General features: G+C 35.5%; 2 protein-coding genes across 6 annotated transcripts; both read right to left on the bottom strand.

Moving 5' to 3' along the window:
- Positions 1-63: 63 nt before the first annotated feature.
- On the bottom strand, positions 64-4,981 carry LOC132308852 (WAT1-related protein At4g19185-like). 5 transcript variants are annotated; one of them, XM_059807106.1, is made up of 7 exons: positions 4,680-4,981; positions 3,913-3,975; positions 3,656-3,772; positions 3,197-3,482; positions 2,417-2,572; positions 1,562-1,713; positions 64-476 (listed from the first exon to the last, which is right to left on the bottom strand). In XM_059807106.1, the coding sequence occupies exons 1-7, from the start codon at positions 4,874-4,876 to the stop codon at positions 251-253; spliced, it is 1,197 nt and encodes a 398-aa protein (XP_059663089.1). In that variant the 5' UTR covers positions 4,877-4,981; the 3' UTR covers positions 64-250. The 5 variants fall into 5 exon arrangements, with proteins under 5 accessions (XP_059663089.1, XP_059663091.1, XP_059663093.1 ...); XM_059807107.1 differs by lacking the exon at positions 64-476 and adding an exon at positions 499-886 and having other exon boundaries at positions 4,680-4,974; XM_059807108.1 differs by lacking the exon at positions 3,913-3,975 and having other exon boundaries at positions 4,680-4,980.
- Positions 4,982-9,648: 4,667 nt separating this feature from the next.
- Positions 9,649-22,118, bottom strand: LOC132308851 (conserved oligomeric Golgi complex subunit 6). Its single transcript, XM_059807105.1, has 11 exons — positions 21,782-22,118; positions 21,646-21,698; positions 20,146-20,293; positions 19,938-20,045; positions 19,100-19,167; positions 16,619-16,742; positions 16,367-16,513; positions 16,020-16,283; positions 15,635-15,919; positions 11,183-11,332; positions 9,649-10,320 (listed from the first exon to the last, which is right to left on the bottom strand). Exons 1-11 carry the CDS (start codon positions 21,998-22,000, stop codon positions 9,817-9,819), a joined length of 2,070 nt encoding a protein of 689 aa, XP_059663088.1. The 5' UTR covers positions 22,001-22,118; the 3' UTR covers positions 9,649-9,816.
- Positions 22,119-24,335: the final 2,217 nt, after the last annotated feature.

Raw genomic sequence — 24,335 nt, 5'->3', positions numbered from 1 at the left:
ACTCAATTTATGACTAACATAACAAGAATTAATTATGATTTTGAACATTTTTAACGGAATATTTATTCTGGTGGAATACATTTTTTTTCTGAAAAATCAATGACAAAATGATTTGTGCAACAGTCACTTTCTGCAAAGCGTCACAGGACTGATTCTACGCTTACACAAAAGCAATTATTTAAAAAAGAAAAAGTCAAAACAAATTTGTTAATATAAAAATGTTTTTCCTCCACACTCCTGGTGGTATTGCTCAAATTAGAGGTCGTTTTGGAGAATGAGATTGTAGTTGATCTGAGACTAGTACAAAAGATATCAACTGGAGATCGTGATCACAGAGGGGTTTGAGAAATGGTATAAACCACGGTCCATGCACTAAAATCCAGAAATATAAGTTCATAGACTTCCAATTGAATTCGAGAAGATCTCGTGGAAACGGATAGTAGACAAAACGGCTTGCTCCTGCTAATGTCAAGTGTCTGCAACAAAGCTAGAGATAAATTGATTGCAAGAGAACATAGCTTTAAACACTATACATGATTGAATGTTTCTCCGTACATCAACTCAAAAAGAGATTGAAAATATGAATACCTTGACATAAAACACAATACTATCAAACACATTATTATGAGGATACCGTGACATCCACGGTATGATTGCTTCAACCATTTACTTTAGGTGACGTTTGGGGTGGGGGGTGGGGGGCCGCTGCCCCAAGAAAATGTGTCATCTCAGGTATGGAATCTTGTTGAGAGATGAATCCCCGTGAATGAGCGGTTCGGAGACCACAGAAATGCGAGGGATAATTCCGATAGCTACCTGTCTTTCTCTATAGGATGCCCAATTGACCAAATAAAGCCCGCCAATAATTAAAGATCCCCCTAAAATGCTGTTTCCAGGTGAAAATTAGACTATGAGTTAGTACACAAAGACACTTAACCAATTGAAGAACTTAAGATTAGTTTCTGATACAAGTTCAAATTTCAAAAGAGATGTTGTCTTATACATCATGGACGCAGAAAGTATTTTCTTATCAAATTATGGCATGTTTGCATAAACTGTCATCTTTCTTCTCTTTTACTTTGATAAATAACGTGCAAACACAAATACCACCACTTTCTGCACGAGAATTTGGGTTCTAGTATCAAAAATACACTTGGTGCAATAAACGCCAAAGGTCCAATCTGTTCAATCCACTCCTCCCAGCACCATCAATTAATATTGACCACATTGAGTAAAGACCCTTCTTGACCAACACATGGATCCGTGTCTAAACCAGGATTTGAACCCTACACCACCCTTTTTTCTTTCATTGCCGAAAAGCACACACTCCAACTTTGCCCCTTTAGAGACTTGAACCATCACCATCTACTTTGGGTGGTAGAGGATATACCAATAGGCCACAAGGCCCTTGGTCCCTACACCACCCCTTCAAAGATGACAAGATATTTTATCAAGGTAACAGACAGTGATTACATAAATTAATTATGATCTTCTTATAGGCAGTAAACTAGAAAACAGCCCAAGTATGTGTACATGCAGTCAAGGGTGTTTAGAGTAAAACCTTCCTAAGTAAATAGGACTTCCAAGGAAAATCTTTGACAGGAAGGCAGATGCTGCAGGTTGAAGTGGAAAGTAAAGAGCGACCAAAGCAGGCCCTAGGATCTTGGTGGACCATGTCGCAAGTCCATAGTTAAGTGCAGATACAATGATTCCCTGAAAACAAAAGAATTCTTATTTCAGTTTTGGGGTGGGGGGGAGGGGCCATGAAAGGTCGTAATGCATTCCGTTAACAATAAAAAATGCATGGAAAATCATATGATACAGAGGGATACATGCATCTAGATTCTAGGCATATATTTAAATATAAAGTTGCAGGTGAACATTATGCGTCAACCAGTAACTGAAAAGCTATGGCAAGGGAATCCTCTACTAATAGGACCATTCTTGATTTACAACTTCATCAAGCGTAGACGCCGGGTAGAGAGTCCTGGGAGTGCCGCAGAAGCAGCAATTTATGTAATCCGAAATACATGCATCTAGATAGGGAAATGAATTGTCTACAGGCAAAATCAAGTAAGGTAGAACCAAAAACACAATTTCAGAGTGTAGCATGTACAGCTCCATATCACATGTACCCATCAACTATCATCTCACTTGACTGAGGAGGTCTCCCAAAACCGGCAATAGCACCATCCCAATTCTTTTAAATGTTAAAACAGGGAGAAACACTAGAAAACCAAGCTACAACACTTAACAAAATTCAGAAAAAAATTATAATATTTACTAGGGAAAATGGAATCAAAATGATTTAGAAGAACTTTTCACTGACAGTAAATAAAAGAATGAACACAAACTCACTGCATGAATCCCTTCTCCCCAAAAATAAAATGGCAAGAAGGAAAGAAAAGATACTTACAGCATAGAACACTGCAAAAAACTCTGACCGGGTCAAATTCCAGTTTGTTGATTCGTTGGTCTTAAATAATGCTGTCACTACCATAAGTAGTGAACCAAAGAAATATGAAAATGCTGTCACTGATAGGCTGGATGGAAATATCACTAGAACTGAAGCCTGATTATTTTACAGTTACAGGTCAAACACCATCTCAAAAATAAAGCATTCGATAAAATCTAAAGTCACATATCAAAATTAGATATAAGAAAAACTCCACTGTTAAATGATCGGCAGTGGGAACTCAAATATCCTTCAGGGTTCTTAACGAAAGCTCGGAATAATGTAAAATATTTGTGAATAGGCTGCACAGTTGATACTTATTCCTATAATTCTACCAGAAAAATTTACATAGTAAGCTCCACTAACCTAGGACATCTAGTTGGAACTCACCTGGGTGCTGCATAGACAATTTAATAAGCAAATGCACTTTCCTAGCCACCTAAGTTGCCTAGAGAAGTTTTTAAAATCATTGACAAGCCATCAAGAATTAACTACATTTTGAAATTGGTTATTTGGAAGATGGAGTAATCATAAAAAAAAGAGTGAAGAGGCTCAATAAATTCCACTAGATGCAATAGTCGTTCCAGTGATAGTTTGGTTGACCATAAATCAAGATCCACCAGAGCATTTTCAGAGTACAGCAAATCTTCTTTACTATGCTTACTTTTGTATATGGTTTCCTCTGTTTATCAACAGAATGTTCCATCAATACCCGAAAAAATGAGATAAATATTTAAATACCTGAATAGCTAGATAAGCCGCCATGGACATACAATTCCCTATCAGACATAAGATACCAAGGTGCCAGCGTTCAAGCCCAAACTCCAGCAAATTAGAAATCAACCATCCAGCAGGCTCTGGTTGACCCCTGATACTTATTTCAGTTTGTGCTGTAAATTCTGGTTCCTTATATCCAAACAAGGATGGGCCCCTAAACAGAACCATTAATATGGCACCAGAAACACATAGGAGTGTACCTCCAACCTTTGCCTTACCTTCAGTCCTGAGCAAATTCACTGTTTCTGCACTGCATGAACATTTTTTGCATATAATGTTTTACCGGCAACAACAAAATGTATGACATTAATGTACATGTATATAGAGATGTGCATATCCATGTGCGCGCTCGCGTGTGCACACACACACAGAGGAAAGCCGCATAAAAAAATATAGATAAGGGCAAGAAATAATCAAACTGACCCCATCATAACAGCCAATATAAATGTGAAGACCGGGATTGCAGGTTGTACGGCTGCGGCATAAGCTGGATTTGTGTACCCAAGACCAATAAGAAACAGAAGCTGATTCCCAAATATCCTTATTTCAATTAGATGAAATGAGAGGGAAAAAGCAATATAGATTGATCAGTAGGATGCCACCACAACTGGAGCCATTACACACACAAAAATACTTCAAATAACAAGCTCAACAAAAGGTTTTGGAGCTTCTAAACTTACCCAGTCAGTCCAAGAAAAAAGAATGACATGAGCAGGCCCCTAGTAATTGGTAGTCTAACCCTTCTGCAAACATAAAGCTTAATTTTTTTTAAGCAAATTCTATTAAGTATGAAGAAGTTGTTGGGATCCATTTTTACAACTAAAGATTCAGATGAAAATGCTTTTTTATATGTTACCGGCAAATTCTAAACTGCACTACTGGTAGGTCAACAAATGTTGGTGTTGAACAATGTCAATAATAGCAAAAACCAGGCTACCGAGTAACAAGGAAACAAGGAAACATATAGAACAATTAAACTGATTAATATTTAAATTCTTTTTTTTTTTTTAGCACTAGTAATTTTTAAATTCAATAATGTAAAGATTGTAACTACTCTTGGCTTCATCAACAGCTAGTTAAAGCAAGACAAAATCACAAAAATCAATAATTTGTTCATAAGAAGACCAAGAAGATAGCAATTTTACTTTTCAAGCAGCAACACAGAAATATGAATTAAGCCTGAAATTGAAAAGTTGTCGGAACATGAAACTGTGAAATTCAAACAGAGATCATTGATATAATCAGAGAGATTTCAAAGAATTTGTTCAGATTACAATATTAGATCAAATTAATTAAAAGAATTGAAAATCGTTCTTTCTGAGGCCATTAAATCCAAAATCTAAGAATATTTCAAGAAAAACTAATAAAGAGAGAAATTGATCAGTTTATTTGCTACCAAAAATAAAAAGCAAGTACATATTTGAGAGAGAGAGAAAGTCGAACTGACTTTTCTCGGATATAGGCAATAGGTGCAAGAATTGAGAGGGCGATAAGGTTGCGAAAAACGCAGAAGACGATCTGGTTGACTCCAACGTCGAGAGCGACTTTGGTGACCACATGGTACCCTCCAAAGAAAAGCTGGCTTATCGCCATGGCCGCGTGTGCTTTCCATACTTCTCCTCCAGCAACCGCTGCTGCTGCCATCTCAGCTGCTGGTGGTTATACATATATATACATATATCTATATTTATATCTATAAAATAGAGGGAGAAAAAAGTAACTTGGAACAGTTTTCATAATTTTAAACTAACACAACCCTCCAATTATTTGGCATAGCTTTCTTCAAAACTTCAAGGTTAAAGTACAACCAGACACCACAGGTTTGGAAAAAGAACCCCCAAAGAAAATTTACTTGTATTTTTTAGACAAAGACACCTTAAAGATTCAAAAATAGACAAAGTCATTCATTTACATCAAAAATTGAACAAATTACCCTTTAACTATTTAGGGGACTTTTTAACTTTACAATTTAATAAATTGGACTAATATACCCTCATGAATAATTTATGCATAAAAATATATATATAAAAAAAAAACTTTATATTGTTCAATTTTTTTTTTTTTTTTTTTTTTTTGTTGTTATTTACTTTATAAGTGTCCCAATTTCTTAAGAATGTAGACGTCTAAAATAATTTTTTGATCCAATACATATATTTCAAATAAATTATATTTTGGTATTACTTTTTTTCTTTTTCTTTTTTATTTTTAAATTAAGATGCTTAATTCTTTCATCTAAAAAAAATTAAACCAATCTCTTTTCCTTAAAAAAAAATATATATAGTACGAGTATAACTTTATGCATCTTAAATTATATATCAAATATTATGCATTTCCCAACATAAAAAAAAAATTAGGTACCAATATAACTTTATGCATGCCTTTGTTTGTTTGTTTTTTTTTTTTCCCTTTGTTTTATTATTATTATTTTTTCCCTTTATTTTTTTTCCCCCCTTTTATGTTGGAAAATGCATAATATTTGATATATAATTTATGATGCATAAAGTTATACTGGTACCATATTTATTTTTTTTTAACGAAAAGAGATTGGTTTAATTTTTTTAGATGAAAGAATTAAGCATTTTAATTTAAAAAAAAAAAAAGAAATAATAACAAAATATAATTTATTTGAAATATATGTATTGAATCAAAAAATCATTTTAGACGTCTACATTTTTGAAAAGTTAGGACATTTATAAAGTAAATAAAATAAAAATAAAGTGAACAAAATAAAGTTTTTTTTTTTTTTTTTTTACTTTTTTTTATGCATAAATTTTTCATGAGGGTAGATTGATCCAATTTATTAAATAGTAAAGTTAAAAAAGTTTCTTAAAAGGTCAAAGGGTAATTTGGTCAATTTCTCATGTAAAGGAGTGTATTTGTCCCTTTTTGAACCTTTAGGGGGTGTCTTTGTTCAAAAAATACGTAAGTTTCCTCTGAATATCCTTTTGCCAAACCTCCAGGGGTGTAGTGGTATTTTACCCAAACTTTAAAAAACTCCCAATGAGAATAATAAAAAAAAAAATTAAGAATGAATTTTTAAAAACAAACTTTACAACTATTTTTTCTTAAAAAAAAAAAATTGAGAATATAAATCTTTTCTTTTCTTTCTAATTATTAAAGGCAAATTACAATGACCTCCCCTAAAGTTTGGTCTAATTGTAACTAAACTTGAAGTTTGTCATTTTTTTGCACTGTGAACCCTGAGGTTTGCCCATTTTTGCAAAGACATCCCCTCCGTACAAAAAATTATACTTTTTGTCAGAAATTTTGGTTTAAGCGACTAAAATGCCTATCAACCAAGTTAAAAGACCTCATTACCCTTACAGTGTCATGAAAAAACCAAAAAAATCATGCATTAATGGACCAAATTACCCTTTATATATAAATGAGACCAAAGCATGAAATTAAACTTCAAATGCAAATCCAGATACGTCTTTTATCATTCATATACATATACTTTTATCATTCATATACATATACACATACATTATATATAAACATATATATTATATGCAAATAATTTTATTAAAATGTAATTACAATAATTAAAGTTTAATCAAAATATATTTAAGAGACTATTAATTATATTTAATTAAAACAACATTTATTTTTTTAAAACAAATTAATAATAAATTGATAACAACCATCTATTTTTTCTAATTCGTCTCATTTCCCAAATTAGGTCTGTTTTTTTTTTTTTAACTTGCTATTGGTGTTGTTGGGGTGTCTTTTTTTTTTTTTTTAACTTGCTATTGGTGTTGTTGGGGTTCATATATATATATTGAAAAGCAATTGATAAACAAGCAACAGTAGGGCAATCGACCCCATCTGTAAGACACACAATCTCAAAACACATATATAAAAAGACACTGAAAACAATTTCAACCCCAATTCAAAAGGGCATTTTAATATTTCAACGATGGGTTTTACAAAAGCCCTAATTGGAGAAAAGAAACAAACCAAAAAAAGATTCTAATTTTCATCTTCAACGTGAAAGGCTGAAACCAGAAACGATCATGTTAGAGGAGAAGACAATCCAGAGATTATATCACTCCTTGGAAAGGAGTTAATTTCTTTAAATCACGATATCAATATTTGATTTTATCAAGTGATTGTCAGTGGCAGTGGTAGGAGGTTGAGAGGTGTGACGATTGGGGAGTGGGGTAGGCAGCAGATAAATGGTGGCCTCCTCCCCACTTATTCGACGGTCACATGAAGAAGAAAACCGAAGCTCCGGCGATGATCTTGACCTTGGAAGAAGATGGTCCTAAGGTACGGGGTTTACTTGGACCGGATCAGATGGGTCTGTGTCGGAAGAACGATTTGAGCTGTAGTTATACGCCGATCTGAGATTGCCGATTGTGGATCTTCCTCCACCAATGCCGTCCTCATCTCTGCCACCGACACCAAGATGCTCAAGTCTCCACATGAACCCACTTTGAGATATAAATTTCCATATATATACATATATATAGGTATTTGTGTATATATGTAGCTATATATATCTTGTGTCGTAGTTGGGATTGAAACGTGAAAATAGGTCTGGTGGAGAGAGATTGTGGTAGAAGGTTGAGTGGTGGTGGCGGCGGCGATTGGGTTGGGGTAAAATAGTCATTTCATATTTTTAGATATTTTTAATATTTTTAATAATATAATAATGAGGGTAAATAAGTAAATTCATAGCAAATTCTGACATAGGGGGTCTTTGCAAACAAATGGCAAACTTCAGGTTTAGTTGCAATTAGGCCAAACCTCAGGGGAGGTCAGTTTGCCCAATTTTAATTGTCAGAGAAACAATCAAATTCTATTTTCTCAAATTTTGACAGATAACAATGGTTAACAGTTGACTCAATTTATGATTAATGTAATAACAATTAATTTTGATTTTGAACGTCATACTATTTGTTTTGCTGGAATACATGTTTCTTTTTATTTTCCCTGAAAAATCAATTTGGAAGTTGAGGAAATTTTTTGAATAAATTATATTTACCTAAATAACAAAGTAATTTATTTTAAAAGTTTATTTTTTACTTTAATAGAATAAAATTAAATAATTACATATAGATCAGATCCAAAATGCCCTTTAAATTTCCCTTATTCTAATAGACTAATTTTTAAAAAAAATCAAATAAATTTTTCATTCAAGAAATTATTCTTCTAGTGTAAATTCTGTTGCACAGCTTTATTTTCGTGTCTTGAGGAAAGGAATTAATTAGTACATTAAGTGAGCCTTTGCTAATGACTGATCTGTTTAAAAGGTCAAGTAAATCAACATAATAAAAACAAGAATAACATCTGCATTGAAACTTGTTAACCAGAAAAAGCTTACTTAAGTACTTTCTCCACCGTCATAATATATTTAGTCAGAATCTACGAAACCATCATATGCAAAAACAAAAACAAAGACAAAAAGTACAGTAAGAATGTGTTTCGCGTATAGGAATAGAAGCAATGAATCAAGTTTTGACTTTCTATGCAAAAGTCACTTTCTGCCGACAGTGTCGGAGCCAGCGTGGAACCAGGGCCAATACCAGCGCATTATTATTTTTAGACAATTTTAGCCGATGTTAGGTTAGGTTAGGTTAGGTTAGGTTGAGGTATGAGGTTTAGCAAATTTTATCCAAACCTCCCCTACAATCTGAACTACTCATGCCTAGTCCAACACGGAGCTAAAAAAGTTGAATTCAAATTAGGTTTGAAATGCACAAAGAACATTCAATTCACTTAGAATTATTTTAATTATGTTTGTGTTTGAACACACACAATTGATGCTTTGAATTTAGAATTGAAATGAATTTAGTACAAATTTTTAACTAAATTTCTTTCAATTTTATATCCAATTTTATATCCAAAGTGCTCCCAAAACATTACTAAAATTACTCCCCAAAAATGACCCACTCTCAAACAAATTTTTTTTTTTCTTTTTTTTTTTTTAATTTTAGAATTCAAACAAATTTAAGATAGATTTTCTAAGGAAAAAAAAACACTCATATATTACGAAAAAATTTAACACTGTAATCATAAATTTTTGTTAACTTCTATACTTGCAAATCCAAAATATTTTGAGAGGGTTACCTTAAGTAATTAAATTTTGGATTAATCCCATTCAAGTCCCCACGTTTAGCCTCCATCTCCTTGAGTAAAAACTCTATGTTGCTTTGAGGCCATGTAATGTTTCTATTCACCACTGCGTGGACACAGGATCTGAATGCCAGTTGGCTGGGTTGATGAAAAATGAACAAATGACATGATGAAGAAACAAGAAAAGATGCCAAAACCTAAAAGGTGAAATGCATTTCAGATAAGCTTTTGTGGAATTATTCCAAAGCCTATATATTTATGATCATGATGATTTTTTTTTTTTTTCCATGATCATGTTGAATATTTATTAACCAAGTATTTACTCTGTAGCAGACTTGAGCCCATCAATCACAAGAATAATTGCAATACAAAACCTGTTCCTAAAAATTTTACAAGAAAAGAAAAAATTAAAATATATAGAAAGAAAAAAAAAATGTCAAAGACCATACAAGAACAGCAGCATTTCACTCTGACAAGAACCATTATTTAACATTTGTATATATTCATATTCCTAAAATTGTCCTTATCTGATCAGGAGGATGCCTTGCCAGTGACCTGGGATCTGGGTATTGGTTCTTGGGATCCATGATTGCATTGTAAACAAGTTCGTAAGATTCAACCAGCAATCTAGCCACGTGGACATAAGCTTCAGAGCGCAGCTTCGGAACCTGCATCTGCTCAAATTCAGGCAGGGAACTTTCGCTTCCCAAAATAAGCCCAAAGAAAGCCTTCAAACACTCTGAAATAGAGGATGGGGATGTGTCCTCTATTTCTGCCAATGGGGCTTCCCCATTGTTTTGTGAATTATGGAAGTGAGGCATCTTGTTAGAGAAACCACATCTTCTTAGAATAGCGTCAACTTCTTTTTCCACGAGATCATGCATGTGATTATCTATCATTGCTCCAAGCTTCTTCACATATCCAGATGCAATCTCATGTCCTAGCAATGGTTGTTGGATTGCACACAAGCAGTTAACGAGGAAGATTTTGGAGGACGCTTCACTAGTCTGTATAAATCCACAGTATCAGATTAGGATGAAAGCAATCAAAGAAGCTTTGCACAAGGTCAAATCCATCAGTTCTATCACAACATCATAATCATCAATATTATTACATCGTCTTTAGACATACAGGAAGAACGCTGTGTGAAATAAATCACAGGTGAATGAACATGATGGTTAGAATATAATGACATCCTATATCCTTGCAACATTATGAATTAATCGTGCCCCAACAAGAATAATTTCAAACACCATTCTTAAGTTCTTGAAACGCCTAATTAAATCCCATAAAGACCATGAACCAGTCGGGACTTAAAATATTTTAGAGAATAAATCCGCATATGGAAAGCAACGAGTTTTAAGATAGCTAAAAGCGAAGGAGAGAAGGGAGAGAGAGACGAAGAGAGGATATGCTTTCATTGTTCAATTACTTCAATTGGTTCATTGATTTTGTGTGACATATGGAATCCCAAGAAAGAAAAAAAAAAATTAGGAGAGAGAGATTTACTCGTTTAAAAAAGTAAGGAACTAAATTCCATAATAAAAAGTTGGGTACCGTTTGGGCTCTTTTTAAAAGTTATAATATGTTTATTAGGATAGTTCACACCATACAGTCATATTCAGTTTTTTATGGTATCATGATTTGATGCAATGGCATGTACGCTTTGTAAACCAGTAGGCTGTTTCCGGACCAGCACTCCACCACTTGTATAGCTATTAGACGTAAAAAGGTATAGCATAAATATATCATTCAAGACTACAGCAGTATAAAAATTAATGACAGTCTAGGATACACACCGGAATAGATCTGAAATCTAACAGTGCGGAAACATAGAGTACAGGAGTCAGGAAATAAGCAACTCCATACCTGAGATGAGGGGATGGAGCTGCTGTTTGCCAAAATTGCATCAACAGATGATTTACTGAGTTGGCCTGAGTGGGGGGAATTCATTCTGTTTCTTCTAGATGACTGCATGGCTCCCTTGGACTTGTGTGCTTCTGCTGCTTGTTCACAAATCTGCAATGATTGGAATATTCTGAAATAAAATATAGAATCACAGTCCTCAATCAAACTAATCAGCGGAGGAGCAGCACGTGATTTTCAACTAGAGAATACCCTTTATGGTTTAGAACTTCTTCAATCCAGAGTTTAAAGTACTGAGTGACTCAGTTCAACCAATTAAATAACATGATGTTTGTCTACTGGAGGTATAACGAAAATAAGATAATGCATACTCTTCTAATGTGCTTAAAAAGGTTGGCTGTAATAAAGATTTCACTTGCAAGGCTAGAGACACCAACTTGAACAATCTCATAGTGCATCGAGTTATCCTGATACTTCAAGTAGCGTTTGCTTGCAGGATTATACAATCCCACAATAGCAGGTCCAGAACATTTAGGTATGCACTGTTCTAAAAGGGAACACAGATTGACACAATCCTGTTTTATATTTTTTCTGGGTAGAAGGGGAAGAGCAAACACAAACAATAAACCTGGAAAATGTCCGCTTCAAGGATATGGCTAACCCCATTTGGGGGGTTGTCAAGAATTGTACTCCATCTTGAATGGTGCGGCCCTCATTTGCAAGGTGGTTACCAACCAACTTTCTTGCCATTTTGCAACAAGTTTTAGAAGGCCTTCAACCGTTTCTCACATAGTTATCTAAGACCATTGGCTCTATACATTTTGCACACACATTAGAATCTAAGTCACACAATTCTTCTCAACGGGTGCTACTCTTACGCGCTCCCGCTCTCCATGCATTCCCGTTCCCATTCCTGTTTCACACTCCTGGCCCCGTTCTATGTGACTTAGATCATAATTCATATCCATTTTGGTGGATAAAAACATTTGTCCACTAATTTGGAATAGAAATTTCTTCAACCAGGGTAAGAATTTCCTAGTTTGTGACTGACGAATGGATTTCAAGATATTCAAAAAAAAAAAAAAAAAAAAACTCTTTTTTTGATAAATAAAATGTTATTAAAAAGCGCTCAAAAGGGGAGCGAATCCCAAAGAAACAAAAGGCCATAAAAAGCCTCAAACCTTCAAAGAGGCCAAAAAAATAACAATCTGATCAATAGAACAATAATCTCTCCCTGAAACCCAAAAAAAGAGAGTGGAAATAATGGAGAACTTGAGCACAGACATAGGCTTCTCCTTTCCCTCGAAGTATCTCCGATTCCTCTCGAGCCAAATGCACCACCAAATACAAAGAGGCGTAGCCCTCCATGCATCCTGAATTAGAGCCCCCACTGAGACACCTCTCCAAACCTCAATCAACCCTCGAGAAGAAGATGGCATAACCCAAGGGACCCCAAATAAACCAATCATCAAATCCCAACAGTCTCTAGCCATGCTACAATGCAATAAAAGGTGATCAACAGTCTCCTCATCGCGCAGGCACAAGAAACAACGATTGACAACCACCTGATTCCTCCTCCTTAAATTATCCTGGATTAAAATCCTACCCAAGACAGAGGTCCAAGCAAAGAAAGCCACCTTACGGGGAGCCTTGGAATGCCAAATAGACTTCCACGGAAAAGGAACTCCATTACCAACAGAAAGGCACCTAAAAAAGGACCTCACCTCGAACCTGCCCTGAGAATTAGAACTCCAAAGCCAACAATCAGAATCCCCATGAGAAATCACCTGGCGATACAATAACTCCAAAAAACGAGTGACCTCCTCAATCTCCCAATCTTGAAAATGCCTCTTAAACAGAACATCCCAAATTAGTCTCCCGTTATCAAGATGATAACAGTCAACCATCAGGGCCTGCCTATAAGAAGCAATCCTATAGAACCGTGGGAAAGAAAGAGCTAGGGGAAGCTCCCCACACCAAAGGTCCTCCCAAAATCTAATCCTCTTACCATCTCTGATCCGAAAACGAACATGTTTGCTAAAGGCGTCCCACCCCTTTCGGATGCAAGTCCAAACCCCCACCCCCCTAGGACCACGCACCTCAAGGGAACTCCACCCTCCACTGCTCTCCCCAAATTTGTTAGCAATAACTCTCCTCCAGAGCCAATGCCTCTCCACCCCAAATCTCTAAAGCCATTTCCCAAGAAGGGCCCTATTGAAAGGCAACAACCTTCTAATCCCTAGACCTCCATTCCGTAAAGGACAACACACTTGCTCCCAGCGAACCAGATGATACTTGAACTCCACCACCCCCCCCCCCCAAAAAAAAAAAAAAAAAAAATTACGCTGCAAACTCTCAATTCTCTCAGCCACAGACGAAGGAATCTGAAAGAGATATGAAATAAGTTGGGAGGCAAAAAAGGGTGCTCTAAATCAGAGTGACCCGTCCCCCCTTGGAGAGGTACTGTTTCTTCCAACTCGCTAATCTCTTCTCAAATCTATCCACCACCGGATTCCAGGTCCCCACACATCTCGAAGAGGCTCCCAGAGGTAAACCTAAGTAAGAGATGGGGAAAGAACCGGTGCGACATCCAAGAATCTGAGCAAACATCTCTATATCAGAAACATCCCCAACCGGCACTAAAACACTCTTTCCGACATTCACCTTAAGCCCAGAGACAACTTGGAACCAAACTAAAACGCATCTCAAATGTCTCAGCCGAGACGCATCAGTATCACAAAGAACTAAGTTATCATCTGCAAACATCAAGTGAGAGATCACCAATTGACTAGCAACATCTCTGCCCACCCGAAAACCTCTCAGAAAGCCAAGCTCAACAGCCTTTTTCAGCAATCTGCCGAGAGCCTCCATCACAAAAAGGAAAAGGAAAGGGGAAAGCGAATCCCCCTGTCTCAAACCCTTCAAACTAGAGAAAAATCCCGTCGGAGCTCCGTTCACAAGGATAGAGAAGCGAGCACTAGAGATACAAAAAAGAATCCATCTCCTCCACCGGCTCCAGACCCCATCCTCTCCATCAAGTAAATGAGAAAGCTCCAACTCACATGGTCGTACGCCTTCTCAATGTCCAGCTTGCATAAAACACCCGGAACCCCACTGCTCAACTTGGAGTCCACACATTCACTGGCAATAAAAACTAAATCCAAAATCTGACGACCTCCCACAAAAGCATTCTGAGAGTCCGAGATGACGCCATCCAGAACCTTCCTCAACATCGAGGCCAAAGCTTTGGCAATTAACTTGTAAAAACATCCCACCAAGCAAATAGGACGAAAATCCTTAACATCAAACGCTCCTCCCTTTTTCGGAATGAGGGCAATGAAAGTGGCATTCAAACTCTTCTCAAAAGAGCCATGAGCATGGAAAGCGTTAAAAGAACCCATCACATCCTCTTTGACCACCTCCCAGCACTCCAAAAGGAAACGCATTGAAAGCCCATCAAGACCTGGGGCTTTATCCCCGTTACAGCTTTTCAAAGCAGACAAAACTTCCTCTTCAGAGAAAGGCACCTCCAAAATGGAACACTCCTCACTCGAAATAGAGTCAAAATGAAGCCCAGCCAGCAAAGGTCTCCAACCATCCAGTTCAATAACAACATAGAAAAGAAATCAGTAAAACCCTTACAAATCTCCTCCTCCTTACAAAAAAACCTCCCCATCCACCCGAATCCTCCCAATATGGTTGCCCCTTCTATGAGCGTTGGCAAGTCTATGAAAAAATTTCGTATTATTGTCACCTTCCTTGAGCCACAAAGCTCTAGACTTTTGCCTCCATGAGATTTCTTCCAAGACAGCAATCTCAACAAACTCCGCCTGACACTCCACTCTCCTAATTTTAAAGGAGTCCGCCAAAGTGCCCTGACCCTCCAAATGATCAATCTCAGCAAAAACCCGATTCTTCCTCCACACAAGATTGCCAAAAACCTCTTTGTTCCAAACCTTAAGATCATTCTTCAAGAACCGCAGCTTACCTGCGAGAGAGTGACTAGGGGTGCCTGCCACACAATACCCCAACCACCAAGAACGAACTTGCTCCAGAAACCCCTCAGCCCGAAGCCACATGTTCTCAAATCGAAAAGGGGATCTTCTATTATGCAGCCCACCACAATCCAACATCAACGGAACATGGTCAAATAAAGGGCGAGCCAAAGTGGCCTGAACAACATCCGAAAAGTGCTCCTCCCAATCGCTCGACACAAGGAATCTATCAAGTCGAGAGAAGGTAGGAAGAGAACGACCACTGGACCAAGTGAAAGGCCCACCCACCAATACCCAAACACTAATGCGATCCAAGTAAATAAATGAAATTAAAAGGTAGTAAAACTTTTGCTGAAACATCAAGTATGTAGATTGTGTTATTTTGTTACAGCATAGGCAACCAGGAGAGGTCTGTCAATACAACAAGATATACTCTATGTTAAATACAAGCACAACGTACCTGAATAATAGGATCTAGTAAAGCAGATATCACTGGATCAAAGGCAGGCTTCATTGCTGATGCAGGAACCATCATGCTGTCATGTGTATCAATTATTTCAAGCAACACAGAGACTCCTTCCCTCACCGCTGGTGGTGGAGAAAGATCAACAGCAATAAGGGGAGGATATCGTAAAAGCTTCTCCCCTCGAGTTTTTAGAATGTCAAAAAATGTTTTCTGAGCAGCATCCTTGAGTACCCAAAGTGTATTACAAAGAGCAGTTTCTCTCCCTAGCAAATCTGATATCTGTAAGGTAACATATAGTCAAAAAAAAAAAAAACAAAAAAAAAAAAATAATAAAAAACATAGTGATTATTCAATCGGTAAGAGGAATAGTTCAACTCACAGTGTAGGTATAAAACTCCAGGGTATTACTAAGTTTGTAGGAAACTATTAGACTGGGTTGAGATTGCAAAACTTGTTCAACTCTAACTTTAAAAGGACGGCAAACTCCTTCAAAGATCCTGTCTAGAACAAATGTCAAGTCAGATTCAGTCTTTCCTATATCACTCTCAGAGCCTTTGGAGAACCGGCGTGCAGTTGGTCCAGTATCAACCACTGCATCTGGATCAAACAAAACAAGGACAAGTTCTCTTTCAGATGCCAAAGCCTGCAAAAACCGAAACAATATATGACAATAGATCCTCTTTATCAGAAAAATGAAAGTCGAACCTACAGGAGCAAGCCTCTCACCTGATGTAGCCACCCTAGCATGTCACCTACATATCGTAGGGGATCATGAGCATGCACTTCAATTGGTCTGGGCAGTCCACCAGGCCCTCCACGTGTTAGGGCACTTATAAACCTTCTAAACAATGTGTTATGTCTCATATTTGCTACCTGTATGACAAAATGTTTACATGGTGAATATAAATAATTAGATAAAGCTCGCTAGGATTTTTACAACATGGTTATTCCACATTTAAACTACCACAAAATAATAACCTCTTCAGCGCAATACTTGAAAAGAACAGGCCTTTCTTTGAGGCAGCGAACTGCTGTTTTCAGAAGTTCACTAACTTCGGGATTATCCGTGTCACCTAGTCTCCTACACTCTGCTTGAAGCCACCTAGATGAAGGTGAAAATAGTCATAACTCATAAGAAAGAGTACTTGTCCAAGAAACACAACTGGAGTAAATTAATTTGAATAAGCTTAAATTAAAATGTATCAGAAGGGAAGATCAACCCCCTCTACCCCCCACCCCCACAATTTCGTACCTAGAAAAAACTCAATCTCTTTACCAAGTAACTAAAGCAGAAGCAAAAGCTCATGACTATTGATTTTATGTATTCCTCAGGTCCAAAAGTATTCGTGCCTCCGTATTTTAATACAGAAGTATAGTGTGTATGTTAATAAAAGGTGATGATGAGTGCTTAATAAAAAATAGCACTTCCAGAGTTGAGTATAACTGAAGGAGTAGAACAGCAGGCGATCATTACTGTATCAGCGTGTTTTGTAATTTTCAGACTTTTCTTATCAAACCACAACTCAAAAGAGTTGTCTACAAAACTAATTTAGAAATCTTGGGGCGCATTGATGAGAGCTCTCTACTGCAATACAAAAAATCTAATATGCAGATTGAGTAGGGATTCACTGTCAATGCTCCAGTCCGTTGTTTGAGAATGAATATGCTCTCCGACTGGAATGATCAGGTTACAGAAACCGTTGAAAAAAATAGTCCGTGGCTTTGCGGGGCATTCACTATTGGCATATCAACTTCTTCAAAAATTGAAAGGATTGTATAATATGTTCTATTAGAATCTAAAGAACTCAAAGTTTAAGTATACATGCTAAAAGAGCTTGCCCTTGTGATGTACAAAAGCTTGGACAAAATGCAAAACCCTTATTTCATGCGTCTAAAAAAAATCCCAAAATCATTATGAACTTCAAACAACCAGAACAGCCTAACATACATTCCCTATTCCATAAAAAAGAAATCCCTTGTTATTAAAAATCAATCAAAACATTCCTTCCAGATTAATGAAAGAAAACAAATATTCAGAATGCATTTTCTACTGACCGGATAAGACATAACCTCAAGTACATATAACCTGGTTGCTCACAATCAAATATCTACAGCTTTAGGAAGATAAAGTAAAAGTTGTTCCACACTTGTATCCAATTTGTCCACAGAATAACTCGACTCAAGAAAACCAACTATTTGGGTGTCAGCTGTGTCAATATTGTTTGTCCGTTCTTCTCCATACAGCCATAATATTTTTTAAGCCATGCATTAACCATCTTTTCTTATCACCTCATCCATATCAACATTGGCATTCCCATCATCCTTCAAGGCTATCAATAATGTCCCAAGAAAATTTTGGCCTCCCCTTTGCCATCCCAGCACACTCAACATGGACTATGTCACACTTCGACAATGGTACAATTATTGGTCTTCCACATGAACAGACCATCTTAAATGGCGTTCTAATAAAATCTACAACTCATGCTTACTTCCAACTTCACAAGAAGGCGTAAGTTTCCATTTTTTCATTTTTTTGCCATACACTTGTCTAAAAATTCAAATAAATAAGAGACCCGACCTTGTATATGACAAGTACTTAAAAAATGACAGATATTATGACTGACCGGTTAGAACAAAGAAACAAACTTCTCATCTCTCAGAAAGCACGTGTATATACCTTTGATGCCAACTAATATTCACAACATAGTGCCCCAAGGAGATAGAGAGCATTAAATTTAGCACTGAATGCTTTAAATATTAAAGTTACACCCTCTCTAATAGCTTAAGCTTTTAAAGTGAATTGTTGTTATCATAGTATCAGAGCAGGCAACGTACTCTGTTCAAACCTCATCGTCACCCTCAGAATTAAAACTGAAACGTGTGTTGGACCAAAAGAAGGGAAGGCCACACGTGAGGGGGCATGTCGAAGGATTTAAATATTAAAGTTACACTGCCTCTAACAGCTTAAGCTTTTAGAGTAGATGGTTTTTAACATTTAGCAACCAACATTCCTTACCAATTTGAACTTGAAAGGGTTAGTTGTATCATAATATCAAAATGTAAACAATTCCTAAGGTGGAGAACAGCTGTAGCGCTTATTCTGATATAAAACATTGCCAACATTCAGGTTGAAATCAAGCTGGCCAACATTATGGGCACACTAATGCAGAAGATTACGACACTGCTCTGCACAACAGCTAAAAATAGCTGCAAGTAAAGTTGTATAAGAGATTAAAACAATAACAAGGATAACAACATATTCTAGTGAGAAGGGATACCTTCTTTACCAAATGTTCATAAAGATGCAAAAGCTATCAAAATTGACAGAGATATTTTTCACAGAGAACTCTGAAGAGAGTTTTAGTTCCATTATGTCTCGAATAGCACAATAGTCAGAAAGAGATTGAATCCCAATGAAATGGAACTTTTAGATAAAGACACGTTGATTTGAAGCTTCACCTGCACAGGCGCTCATATGCTCCTTCTTGGTACACAGCCATCATATCCATCAGCTCCAAACCTGCACGCTGAAAAAGGTCCTCGAGTGAATACTGCATACATGTTTTTTTTTTTTTTTTTTTTTTTTTTTTTTTCTGCTTAGAAGCAACAAAAGTCAGAAAAATAATCTAGAAGAAGGGGGCACAGTGGCTAAAAAGTAATCTATATTGACAGAAATAAGAATTTCTTGTCTTAGCAACTTGTATCTTCTTTCATTAAATGATGTCTGTCAAGCAACATATAGCATCCTCAGTAGTCATCTGCATTTTCAATCTTCATTATACTTCATTCTTTTCTTTCTTTCTTTCTTTATATATGGTATTCAGGTACTAAAATCTAATCCAAGCGAACTTATTTCATTCTTACATCAGAGTATTATCTTCACATTCACAATAATATGACCAGAATCCAACTGTAGGCACAAATTTGGCAAAAAGAATAGTAGCAAGATAACCAGTGTATCACCATCAATACCATAAAACCATAAACCATATCAAAAACTTAATTAACCTCCACGTGGCATTGCTCCGTCAGGCTTTCGCCCATTGCGGAAAATTCCCCACAAATTTGGCAACATATTTAAAAGAATAGTAGCCAGATAACCAGTGTATCACCATCAATACCACAACCATAACAATAACTATCTTAATTAATTATGTTGAGTGCAACAACCAAGTGCAGCATATCTGTGTGCAATTGTTGAACATGTTCACACTGTTGAAGTAAAAAAACCTAAGAAGGTAGGGGGAGGAAGACAGAGTAGGTGAGAGAGAGAGAGGGAGAGAAGGTGAGAGAGTACCTGGTGATGTGTCCGCAGCAGCACTTTGCAGTTGGCATGAATTTCTTGAACATGAGAAAGTGCCTTAAAAAAGTTCTCATTCAGGTCTTCTTCCCTCAGCGCATTTATCTACAAGGGATAGTCACTAGCAATGAATATGGATAAGCACAACACAAGTTTAATTTACAATGTATAGAGGAGTACAAAATTTTGAGAGTAAAAAATAGACCTCTTCATTAGAAAGCTGATAATCACGAAGGAAACATGACACGATCTCTTGCCTCTGAGTAGTGATTTCAAGTTCTTGTTTGAGCCTTTCTGTGGTACTGATAATATCTCCAGTAGTAGCACTACAACTGCTTAATGCCTTTTCAATTCTGCAGATACAAACTTAAAGTCTTATAAGAAGATCTTATAAGGAATATTTCTTTATATACCAGGCAAGTGGTATAAAAATGCCTGTGGAGAATTTTGAATCCCAACTATCTTTGTCAAAAAAGAAATGAAGCTTTTTCCTTCACCCCTTTGAGCCAAAGGCATGAAATAAAAATATGTAACATGCAAGGATGCTGCAACGAGGTAAAGGCAGGACGACAACATTCCATTCCCACCCAATCGGAATCAACAAAGATCCTATGTTTGGCCTGTTTAGTCTGTGACCCCAAGCACATGACACCTTTTTCTTCTAAAATATATAATAATTTAACACAAACATGGACCATTTCTCACATGTTGTCTGAGAGCAGGTAGGAGTAGAGGATGCAGCCAACAAAGATCCTACGTTTGGCATGTTTAGTCCGCGACTCCAAGCACATGATACCTCTTTTTTCTTTTTTTCTTTTTTCTTTTTTTTTTGATAACATGATACCTTTTTTTCCTACATAAAAAATAAAAAAAATTAACACACATGGACCATTTCTCACATGTTGTGTGAGAGCTGGGAGGAGTATCGTGCAACTTGTTCGCCTGCCCAACACAGAAACTGCATATCCTAAGTAATTACTTTTCTATACGGACTTGCTACTCCTAGTACAAAGTGATTGTCTTCTTCCTCCTTCGATGCACATCTTTAGTGTCTCCCATGCTTTACAAGGATCTTGGCTTTCTCAATTCTTTGTTTAGTCAAAGGGTGATGTAGAGAATCATTTTGGTAATGCTTCAAATATGATCATTAATGATACTTATAAAAAAAATGATAATTGATATTACTGAGACAGCAGCATAAATATAATCATGCTTCTTTGATTCAGATCTTTCTTCACAATTAAACTGATCATTGTTATGTTGGTTCACAGTTTCTTTTAAGTCAATATTGAGAATGAGAACCTATATTAGTGGTAGAAGCAACAACAAAGTAATTGTGTAACCATCAGCTCGACAAGAGTGATGGAGTCCAGGTTATTTAGAAGTTAAGGGAACTTTGACTATAATGCACAGTCCCAATTTCCACTACTAGCAATAAAAGATGGTACAGCACATTAGTAATCATCAAGAAATCGGAAACATTGTTCCTTTTTCAACAAGGATTTTTTTTTTTTTTGGTCTTTTTCTGGCCACTAGCCATGAGAGACAGTAGAAAAACTTTAAATTGGAGACCATGCAACGAAACCAAATACATTATATACGAAGCTCAAAAAACTATCAGATAGAAGTGATATAATTTTTATCTCCAAACAAAGGCACCCACATAAATTGAGTAAAAGCAAGAAAGAACAACTTCTCATCTTACTTGTCGCAGCATTCAGCCAGCGCATTTACCTCCTCCTCCACCCGATCCAGCGCCTAAACCAACAACATATAAATTGAACCCCAATTACGCAAAATTTTAGAGAGAGAATCTCATAGATAAAGAGAGAAAGGGGAACCTGTTGAGCAGTATCGGAGGCGAGGAGAAACTCATGGTTGATGGAGAGAGATCGCTTCTCGATGGTGGATCGGAGATTGCGACGGGCGTGAGGGGTGTTTTCGGCGTAGAAGGTGGAGAGTGTGTTGAGCGATGCCAGCAGATCTGGACTGTCCGTTCGAGTTTCCAACACTTTCTTCAGCTTCCGTGACAATCCCGGCGCTAATGCCGTCGTTCCCATTAGACACACACCGGGTATATATGACGTGCTCCGTCTCACTGTTTCTGTATTTCTTCTCTCGTTACTTTCTCTCTCTAAACCGTTGTTTTCCGTCGATCTGATCTCACCACTCCAACGGTGGACTCTTCTTCCAGAGGCAACTGGGTAACGGGCCTATCGGGTATGGACTAATGCTGATCGGCCCTAAGCAAATCCATCTTGTGTCATTTGGATCTACTAATCCGTACAAAGGCCCAAGCCCATTGTTCCCTTGCAAAACCGGCTTAGAAATTAGAATGAACTGTATCTGTACCTTTCCTTACCTCCAATAAGCAGGGCAGAGCCGATGAATGCTCAGGCGTGCTTCGTGATCTGGCCTGGTTATTATAACACATATATTAAATTTATGTATCTATATTCAGTACATTAATGTATTTTAATATATTATTTTTAATAATAAATTTAATTAGATAAGGATATATATAAAGAAAATAAATAATTTAGTCTTTCTAATTAGACAAGAAAATATATAAAAATAAATAAATAATTTAGTGTTTCTAATTAAACAAGAATATATATAAAACTCTATCACAAATTATCTAATTAAAAAAGGAAATACTTTAATATATAATATTTAATATATTTTCTTGAGAAGGAAATATTTAATATTTAAATATTAAAAAAATTATTTGCCACACGGAGAAACGTAATTCATTTTCTAAATTTCAATGTTTCAGTAAATTATTTTTAATAATAAATTTAATTATATAAGGAAATAATAAATAATTTAGTCTTTCTAATTAGACAAAAAATAAATAAATAATTTAGTCTTTTTAATTAGACAACAAATTATATAAAGAAACAAATTCAATATATGTTATCCTATGAAGTGTATAGATTTTAATTTTTCAATATCTGTTTCTTGTATAAAATTTTTAGTTTTAATGCTAAAAGAATTTTAAAATGCTAAAAGAATTTACTCTGTGATAGTCTCATGCAGAGATGAGCCAGTATTTAGTTTTATGTGTGAAAAAAATTCATTTCAAGTAGACACAAAGTAATATTTTATAAGTTTTATACCTACGTATGTAATCATTTTAATGGGCTAGCTTAGGGCCCTCCGGGCCACATGCCCCTCGGGCCCAAGCTAACTCCTGGTCTCATGTACTTTATCAACCTCTCTTATGTATCAATGTTTTTATGTGTTTATTGTCTAGATTTTTGTAATTGTAATGCTAAATTGTTTTTATTATTAATCATGCAAGTTCACGTAACACGAGGAGATTACACAGGCAGAGATAATTGCAAGAGTGACACCGCCTGGTGAAATTTTGCAAAGGAAGCACGGTACTCATCTTACAATCACAATGGTACAATGATATATTATAAAAAGATTCGAGTTATACAAAGAATTTCAGTACATTAATATGTTTCAATATATTATTTTTTAATAATAAATTTAATTAGATAAAGAAATACATAAAGAAAATAAATAATTTAGTCTTTCTAATTAGACAAGAAAACATATAAAAAATATATATATAAATAATTTAGTCTATTTAGTCTCCACATCTTTTCTAATTTTATAAATAAATAAAATATATGCATAAAATAAATAATTTATTTTTTCAAAAAGTTTATATAAAACTCTATCACAAATTACCTAATTAAAAATATATATAATTAGAAAAGAAAATACTTTAATATATAATATTTAATATATTTTTTTGTATTTCTAATTAGACAAGAAAATATAAAGTACTTTTGATTTTGTGGACAGTGTAAGTAATCTTAGGTCAAAATATAGTGTATTTCTTTATTCTATTTTCTAAACGGACTTAAAAAGAAACGGATTTTGATAAGACATAAATATAATTTATTTTCCTTAACTTTTAACTTTCGGGAAAAGGATATATCAACTTTGTCGTGAACGTGGTTTTAGTTTAATGAAATCTCGGACGTGGTTTTAGTATAATGAAATCTCGCACATTGGGTACAAAATGTATTGATACGCATATTTTTACAACTAATCCGATAAAAATAAATTTTTAGTAAATTTTTATTGAATTTTTTAAGACCATTTAACGCATGTAATAACCTATTTATAATTTTAAGTTGCAATACAATTACATTTTTAACAAATTAATGAACCATAATAAATTTAATCATTAATAAATGAACAATCATATCATGTGTTGATTGTCCCAATTTAAAAATGAATTTTATTACATTTTAGTGATTTTTATAAAAATAAAAAAATAAATAAAAATTAAGAACATGGAACTGATGTAATTATTTATTTATGACCTTTAAGTAATAATTTAATTCTTTTTTACAATAATAATAAATAAAACTA

The sequence above is a fragment of the Cornus florida genome, unplaced genomic scaffold (genome assembly GCF_030987335.1).
Source record: "Cornus florida cultivar Cherokee Brave unplaced genomic scaffold, ASM3098733v1 CherokeeBrave_3.0.0_Hap2_Chr05, whole genome shotgun sequence".
NCBI lineage: Eukaryota > Viridiplantae > Streptophyta > Magnoliopsida > Cornales > Cornaceae > Cornus > Cornus florida.
The sequence above is the reverse complement of the archived record's forward strand: the minus strand, read 5'-3'. Positions and strand labels throughout refer to the sequence as shown.

Bases quoted from the DNA above. Each gene is read 5' to 3' on its own strand.
- LOC132308851 (XM_059807105.1), bottom strand. From the start codon at position 22,000: ATGGGAACGACGGCATTAGCGCCGGGATTGTCACGGAAGCTGAAGAAA. The intron at 16,514-16,618 runs GTTATTATTTTG...TTTGTCATACAG, and splicing joins TCAAGTATTGCGCTGAAGAG to GTAGCAAATATGAGACATAA. The intron at 16,284-16,366 runs GTGAGAGGCTTG...CGGTTTTTGCAG, and splicing joins TGCTAGGGTGGCTACATCAG to GCTTTGGCATCTGAAAGAGA.
- LOC132308852 (XM_059807106.1), bottom strand. From the start codon at position 4,876: ATGGCAGCAGCAGCGGTTGCTGGAGGAGAAGTATGGAAAGCACACGCG. The intron at 2,573-3,196 runs GTATTTAAATAT...TAAAATAATCAG, and splicing joins CGGCTTATCTAGCTATTCAG to GCTTCAGTTCTAGTGATATT. The intron at 477-1,561 runs GTTTTACTCTAA...GCTTTGTTGCAG, and splicing joins AGTCCTATTTACTTAGGAAG to ACACTTGACATTAGCAGGAG.